Genomic DNA, 9,120 nt, shown 5'->3' with positions numbered 1-9,120 from the left:
ATTAACTAAAGGAACAGGAAGGAATTAAATACTAGATGATTTTTAATGAATAAGAAGAATATTCAAAACGCAATTATAGCATTCAAACGCAAATTTGAGAAGTAGAATTTAAGAGACAAGAAAGAAAAGTAGAATTAAGAGATTATTTAACTGTGACCAATAAATGGATTAAAACTTTTAAGGTGACATTCGAATGTTTTTTTAAAAACAAATATGGCAGATAAATGTTATGTTTTTTATGCTTAATCATGCATAATTATTGCTATCATTCTGATTTCATGCCACTTAAAATGAGTAAGGTCAATACTTTTGTAAAAAAATATTTATAACACAATTATATTATTTAGGATATTTCTTTGATTTGCAATTCTGAATATTAAAACATGATTATCATATCACAAATGCTCAGTTACAAGCAGTAAGTTATACTTTATCAATGGTTACTACACTGGTTTCCAAATAAGAATATCACAGGAGTCTTAAATGCTTTATCTTTTGTGCCTAACATTTTCAATTGAACTCATTTAAGTTTTGCCAAATAAACTAAAATAATTTTCTTTTTTGAGTTTCTATTGATATAAGAAAACAACTACTCAGAACTCAACATTGATTTTAAATATATTGGACAATTTTTTTTTTTTTAAAACATGGAATGGAAGAAAAACCAAAACAAACACATATTGCAAGATTGTGCGAGTCTATAAATGTTGCCTTCTCTGCCAAAATAAAGTATGCTTTCAAGTTCTTAAAATTTTCTAAAAAAAAAAACATAATGCCTTTTTTACATTTTTTATGCATTTTACTGGAACATTTGTTAAGTTTTTAGAGCAGTAAGACCAATAAAATACTTAAGAGATTGTTTACTTGAGTATAAGAATAAGAGTTAGTTAAAAACATAATTTTTTTTATAAATAACCTTATCATATGCTCAAACATAATATAAATATTTTAAACAATTTTTTTTCTAAATTTGCAGAAAGTTACTAATTTCAAAGATATTTTTTCATTGTTAGACATCTACCAAACTTTTTCAACTCAATCAAAGCTAGGTGTATAAGGGAATAATGAAGATTTCTCTAGTTTCTTTTCTTCTCCAATCTATTTTCACAAATAGTAATTGAAGATGCACTTTCTGTAATAATAAATATTTATTTTGGTTTTCACAAACATTCTTTAAATTTTTGCCTGATGTAACATGTTATGTATATCTTTATAATTGTTGTAGAGCACCCTTTACAAGTTTTTTAAAAAGTCTTTAAAGAAAAATAAAAACAAAATAACAAGAAAAAATTAAAATCAATAAATAATATTTAAAGCAGAAATTTCTTATCATTCTTAATATACAGTTTTAGTATCTTAAAATATGTATCAGGTTTCTTTTGTTCAATATAATTTAATAGATAAGAAACTTATGATGAAATTAAAAAAAAGTTAAGTACTTCTGCAACAGTCAGTTTTGGCTAAGGGGTTAACGACTAAACAATTTTGTGACCAATGGCATAATGGTAGCAAGTATTCTAAATCAGTTGTCTATGTTTTTCAGATCAATCAATCTGAGCCCCCACCTAGTCCTTACCTTAACCACTATGCTATTATAACTCAAAACATAACCTTCTTCAAATTTTGATTTTTACTTTTAAATTTATGAAGCTACTAAATATGAAGTTGCAAACATATTTTCCCTCAAATGATTTTCAATTTAGTAGAATTCTTTTAAAAAAAATTTTTCTTCAAAATTTTAGTAATTTAATTTGTAGGATAAAATCTTTTTGTTATACACTACACTTACAATAAAAAGTTTAAATATGCTTTTTTGAATAAATCATAAGTTTTTTTCCAAATAGTTTTCTATAGTTGATGTGTCAGCTCTTCAAAAACATAGAAATGAAAATAAGCAAGTGTATATATAAGTGTATATACTTAGTATTGAGTAAAACACACCTATAAGTAACTTATAATTGGTGCCCTACAGAATATTTACATGTTTTATTTTTCTAAGCTTAAATTTTTAAAGAGCTGTCTTTAACCCTCTAACTGCATAATTCTTAAATAGAAATTGTGTTTATTGTAAATCAAATTTTTAAAAACTTTGAACATTTTATAAGAATTTAAATGTAATAAAAATGCGTAATATATTGATCAAATATTAGAAAAATAAATCGTTGAAAATAGATGACATTTTGGCCAGAAATGTATAGAAATCTTGGGATTATGCAATCAGAGGGTCAACTCTGAATTACAATGGAAGGCTCTAGATCAGCATTTTTTTGCCACATTTTTTTCTTCTTTTTGCTATGAAACTTTTTATGCTAAAGAAAAGTTAATCAAAACATTAAATGTTTATCTTTTCAGTAAGCATTTTTCAACATGACAAAACATATGTAAGCACCTAATTTTTTTGAAAGGAATGTATGAGACTACTCCCCATAATCATCAATGCATGTCCGCCCAAAGCGACAGGCAAGTTTAGGTAATGCACGAGAAACAGCTACCACCACCCTGAAATTCGAAGCTGTTAAGTTAGTAACTACTCACATTGAATATCATCAAACAATCCTAACATCTTTAGAACAAATATTGGAACATATTCAAATCATCAAAATTATTATAGTGCATTGAATTTGTACATTACTTTGTATCAAGACACCTTTTTTTGTAGTTGTGATAAGCGCAAGCTTTAGTAAAATTATTTTCAAGAAATTTATCCACAATATATGCAATTTGTACGCGATTTACAAAAAGAAATCCTGTTTTTAAATGTTAGGGAGCATCATTGAATGCAGTAGAAAAGAAACAAAACTTCACACAAACAATGTTGCCAACTGAAAATTATAAAAGCACATCAGAAAATATCACGAGATTGAAGCAAATCAATTACAGTAATTCTAAAAAAATAGCATTGCAAACTGAGGTGTGGGAAAAAAAAACAGTTTTTGGTGAGGTGGTGATTACTGAAAGCAAAGCAGGTATGTGATGCAGACTGCCCACAGTTAAGACGTTTTCTATCTACGACTTGAGTTGGTGATTATGGGGGTAAATCTGAACCTTATGAATTACACATCTTGTTGGTAATAATTCGACATGTAGGACAAAGTTCCTACATTTGTTTTTAATACTTTGGTAGAAAGTGCATTTAAAAGACCAGATGGTAAAAATATTTATCTTTATGTACATTAAACAGGACTTAAATTATTTAAATATTTCCATGCACATTTCCACACTAGTTGAATTTTTAAAAAGTTTAAAACTCCAGAATAAATTAAATATTTTATACACATCCTTTTGGTAATCTTAACACATAGACTTAAGAAATACTTATTAGATATATACTTTAAGTCCTGTTTAAGAACATTAACAGCAATCGTATGGCAAAATATTCATACAATTTAAATATCTCATTAATATTTTTGTTGCCTTATTTGATCAGTAAATATAACAAGATTTCAACAACCTTTCCCAGTCAACTATAGATCATGAGATATATGTGTGGTCCACTGACCTTCCTTTATAATAAAACTATCTGGACACAGTCTATTGTGCTAATCAGCGGAGGAGGACGAGGAACCTGGCAGTGTTAGATGGTCATTTGTTCATCCAGTGGATGTCGTTTGGTGCTTATGACTACACCACCATCACTAGTCAGGCTCTGGATACTGCTATGGTCATCGGTATCACTTTGGTTACTATTATAACCCATTATATCAACTTCATCTGTTTAAAAGAAAGTTAATTTAAATTATACAATAAACTAATACATATTTTGTGTATGTCTAGTGATGGGATACAAATAATTCAAGGACAGGTGCAGTTTAAAGAAATGTTCCATAAGCTATAAAGATAGACCAAATTATAAATAAATATAACTATAAAAAATATGAGAAACTATAAACTAATAGACCAACGTACATAAAAACATACAAATTAATTTTTCTTAATAGAAGGAGAGAATGAAAATAATTTTGAGTATCAAATTATGTTACTAATTCTTCTTTATGCAAAAATTTAATTAGCCTCAGAAGCCTAATTACAGTGGTTTAAATTACACCTCCACAGATGTAGGGAAAGCGATCAAGTTCTACGCTTTTTCTGCTGGATTCCACACTTACAGGCTTGTACACTTTTATTTAATCGATAACGATTTAAAGATGACATCACCTCATAATATGCCTCAGCTGCCATGGAATTTTTAAATTTTCCTACGGAACAGGCATCATACAACTGCAGCTACATTCTATGCATCGAATTATAACGTCATGTGCAGACGAGGTTGCTTGGGTCTTCTACGCTCGTTATAAATGTATATAAATTAACATGTTACTACACTAAGCTCTTACTGTTTACTTCTCACAAACCGTTAGTCAGTCCCTATCCGTGTTGCAAGCATGTGTAAATATCTGGTTCATAATGTTTGTTTAAATTTAATGTATAACTTTTGTAAGCTACATTTCAAGTCTTTAATGTTTTATTTTTTTAGGATGTTTCTCTGCTTGTTACAAACAACCACGCTTTGCTACCATCAGCTAATGCTTGAAGGCTTATGAATACGAATTCCCCGTACAAATATTTGGTTCTCTCAGATTTATTTTTCAATAGCAGACCCTGCGATGTGGGACACACACGATTTGAGAGTGCACCTTCAGAAAAAATATAACTATAAGTTGAAATAAAAATATTTAGCTATTTTGAATAATTATTTTCTTTTAATTCAGTGTTACTCACAGGCTTTCTGAATGAAATTTCCATTAATACGCCACATGATGAATAATTGATATCGTACACACCGTTTTTCTCTTCTGTGTACATGCTGCATATTATTTGTCAGTGTACACCTCCATTTCAGCTATAGTCAAGCTCAGGGTTCATACAAAGATCAGAAGAAATCCACGGAGTATCCAAGGAGTCCAAAATTTTAAGGACTTATCAAAAATTTAAAAACTTTGTGTAAAAGATAGGTTTTTTTTAAAAATTAAAAAGCAGTTATTATAAGGAACTTGCAAAAATGTATATTTTGAATTTAATTTCTAACCCTTTTGAAATAAATTTTGACTTTGTCAAACTTCGTCAAGAAAAATAAATTAAGTTATCATTTTAACACATAAATACATTTTCCAATTTCATATATTTTAATAAATCTTGTTAAAGTACAGATGTTAAGGATTGACATAAAAACATACCAATCTTATATTTTTAAATTTGAATACATAAGAAAATCTAAGGCATTTTATACAAAAAACAAAAAAAAATCACAGCAAATTAATTAAGTTTGCTTGTAACATGTAAAATTATTTGCTGTTATTTTTCTTCCTCTAACTCTTGCAATTCAATTTTTATTCTTTTAAAAGTTTTCTTAAACTGCTAGATTTTGACAGCTAAGTCATATCCAGTGGTGCAAGTGACTAAACATGGCTTAGGAGCAACAAAAAGCAATTTTGGAGCAGCGAAACGAAGATTTGGAACATATGTAATAAAAAGAATTAAAACAAGAATTTTCAATTTCGCTCATTAATAACATGTCTTATATTTTTCCTTTTTATGAAGGTCCCTGCATTAAAAAATTAAGTTTCTATTTGGTACCTTCCAATGCTGTTAAATATTCTGCTATCCTTGACTTTTCCTCAGATAAGAGGATTTGTTCGCTTTCCATAATCGACATGTCTTTATTATTTAACCCATCTTTAATATTTTTTTCAGCTGTGGCTATAAGATCCTGAGAAGCCTTCAATTTTTTTTACAAATAAATTTCAGCAGCTTTCAATCTGCATTCCTCAGTTTTAGTGTTTTCACATTCCTTTCACTTTCTTTTTTCTCAACCTCTAATCGAGCAGAATAATTTTTAAATGCTGCACGAGCCACTGTAATCATATCTTTGTCAACTTTAAAGTTATTTAAACCCCCTATTTTGTTGATATGTGACATAACTTGTCTCAAACCATTAATACTATGTGAATTTAAACTTGCCCTATTGTCAAGTAGCTTTTTGTTCACACTAAAACTTCTTTCAACATCTGCATTCCCATGTGGTATGCACAAAAGAGATTTAAAAAGCTTTGCTAAAAGAGGATATTTGATATTTCTCAAATTTTCTTTCTTCACAGAATAGTTTTTCCAAAACATATCAATTGGTGCATATTCATTTCAGTCAGAAGAATAAATTTCTGGTTTTCTATGTAACCTCGTCCATTCATCTAGTAACAAAGATGCCTTAATAGAAGGGTCTTCCATTCTCATTACAGGATGTAACACTTTAAGATGCAACAGTAACCTATTTTCAAGAGGCAATGCTTTTAATAACTTTTTTGCACATGCCATAGACCTGACACCTAAATACATAAATTTTTTTTCTGAAGATAAGGATGTCATCACATTTGTGGTATCTAGTCCAATATCTATTAAATTTGAATTTTGCCAAATATCTGCGTTTTCTACATACAATGATTTTAAGTCCTTTCCTGACAAACTAAGAAAAGCAGAACTCTTTAAAAAACGCCCTAACAATGCCTTAACTAAAGACACCATTTCATCATACAGCAAGTGAATCAATGGTGTCTCAGTTTGGAAAAGACCTAAAAATTAATTTAATATAGCCAAAATATTTCTTTAAAAAAAAAAGAAGAGATTTTTGCAAAAGCAATTTAAATAAATTCAATATTGCGTGGCTCATACTATTTTCTAAATTAATAATTACTTTATTTAATTCTGTAAAAGGTAATTCAAAACTCTAATTAATTTAACTATTATTTAAGGTTATCGAGTGTAATTTTCTTAAAATTTAAATAAATGTTATTTGTAATAGTATATTCAACAAAACATTAACAAGATTAATATTGATCATACCGAATTTATAAAAATATGTAAAGAATTAAGCAAACTTTAATAAATTTATATTACTAATGTTAATTAGTGAATGGTACCTAAATTTTTTTAATTAAAATTGATTACCTAGTACAGTATTCCATTAATGAAATAATTAAAAAAATTAAATAATTTTAAAATGCACATACAATGAGTATTGAAGCTAAAAAATTTTTGTCAGAAGTAAATTATTATATTGTCCCTACACTCATAATATTTCACAAATCTGTGATAATTAAAATTTTTTATATCAATTGTTTTAAATCAATTAAAAATTTTTATATCAATTGTTTTAAATCAAAGATCATTTTTAAATCATTAAGAGATAAATTAAAGTATTTTTGAATGACAAATCTGAAAAACATAAGATTTTTTGCTGCATTTAAAATTTTGAAAGCCCCTCTCTTCATGCTTGCCTCTAAATATTATTAAGTTTTTTCCTTGAACAAGTTAAGAGCACCGAAAATTTTGAAAGTAATAATTGAATAATAAAATGCATTAAGTAAAAAACAGAAAAATATTATTTAAAAAAAAATCAATTAAGTAAAATCAATGTTTATATACAATATGTAATTAGTGGATGGTCCCTCAGATAAAATTATTATGTTTAAGAAACTCAATTAATTTTTATCTTTATTAAATTAAATGAATAAAGGTTAGATGGAAATTTTGAGGTTATGAAGCTTTGTGATTCTTGACTGCTCTGAGGATCAACATGAAAATATGTACTTAGTGAATGGTCCCTCAAATTAATTCAAAGATCATGGTACTAATCTATAAATAGAATAGCGCAAGAAAGCCATTAGGCTGCCATTGACGAAGTTGATAGCACTTCAATAACTATGAAATTAACAAGAGAAATAAAATTTTCTCTTGTTAATAAAATTTGGCAATGTTTAGTTGGTCCCCGAAAGTTCGAGAGAAGTTTCGGTTCCATTTCAGAGAGTGGAAAATGAAGCCTGAAATTGAGAATATCTTGCAAAATAAATCAGAGTTGCATATGAAAGTGCAAGAATCCTTCCCACTGAATCCAGAGCAACCCACATGGCAGTAGCTTGGTTGCCACAAAATTGTGCCTTCATGATACCCAGGGAAAAATATCCTTTTTGGAGCAATTTAAGCCAACTACTTCAATTTGGAGCATGTTTCCACAATTGGAGCGGATCGGCGCAGCACTTGCACCACTGCAAATCATTTAGTTTCCCAGCTTGGACAGTAAATTCATCAGCGGACTTAGTAAGTTCATCTATGCAAAGCAATAATCTAAGGAGTTTCTAAGGACTAATTTGGAAATCTAAGTAGTTCCAAGTACTCCTTGGAGACTTTTTTATTTCCAAGGAGTTTCTAAGGAGTATAAGGAGTCTGTACGCACCCTGCAAGCTGCTATGGTAACAAACTGGTTAATTTCATTACAGGGGAAGGTGATCAATCTGGCAACTTTGCTATTACTTCTAACTGCATGTTTGTCTCAAATGTTCAAATTCAAAAGATTTTTTTACACTTTAACCGATAGAAATCACTCATTAATTATTTAATTTTGATATTTTGAGAGTTTTTCATTAAAAATGAATAAAAAGAAACCATTGGGTGCAGAGTTTCTTAACTGAAAGAAAGAACAGGGTGTGTAGCCAAATCTTTCAACAAAAAATAAGCACCTTTTTACGCACTTTTTAAGCCCTCAAAGATATTTTTAAGCACTATATACATTAACAAAATGCAAAATAATTTTCAAAGACATTACATGATTATGATAAAATAACTAGTTTCTGACAAAGAACTCTTTTCTTCATTATATTAGCCATTATAAAAAGATCGAGAGATTTTTCGGTTTGATTTCAGAGGGTGGAAAATGAAGCCGGAAATTAAGAATATTTTGCAAAATGCAGCAGAGTTGCACAAGAGAGTGCAATAATGTCACCAAATCCAGCTTAGTCGATGCACACTCGAGGGAAAGGTTACAATGGAATAATCATTATGAAAGGTTGCAAGCAAGAATAAAAAAGAAATGTGATAATATGTACATTGCACAATCTGAATTTAGTTAAATATGATTCAGTAGGAAATATTACTGATATAGTTGTATTTAATAATTTACATCTACTTTAGTGAAAGTTTAGGCAGATGGGCCTTACTCTGGGAATGTTCTATGAAATGTATTGTAGAAAAACACTTCAGAAATCATGTTCTACTAGATGGTCTTCTAGATAAAATTGCTTAATAGCAATGAATGTTAACTTATGCAACATGCTGTTCGTCTTATATCATTCT

At 28.7% G+C, this 9,120-nt stretch overlaps 1 protein-coding gene across 1 annotated transcript in view; it reads right to left on the bottom strand.

Annotated features, from left to right (window-relative positions):
- Nucleotides 1–307: 307 nt before the first annotated feature.
- The window catches only part of LOC107451629 (max dimerization protein 1), a 28,031-nt gene continuing 19,218 nt past the window's right edge, over nt 308–9,120 (bottom strand). Inside the window, exon 6 of the mRNA XM_016067785.3 lies at nt 308–3,711. Coding sequence (XP_015923271.1) covers nt 3,575–3,711 — 137 coding nt within the window. The 3' untranslated portion in view covers nt 308–3,574. The remainder of the gene's footprint in view (nt 3,712–9,120) is intronic.

This window comes from Parasteatoda tepidariorum, chromosome X1 (genome assembly GCF_043381705.1).
Source record: "Parasteatoda tepidariorum isolate YZ-2023 chromosome X1, CAS_Ptep_4.0, whole genome shotgun sequence".
Classification (NCBI taxonomy): domain Eukaryota; kingdom Metazoa; phylum Arthropoda; class Arachnida; order Araneae; family Theridiidae; genus Parasteatoda; species Parasteatoda tepidariorum.
Note: the sequence above shows the minus strand (reverse complement) of the source record. Positions and strands in the feature narration are given on the sequence as shown.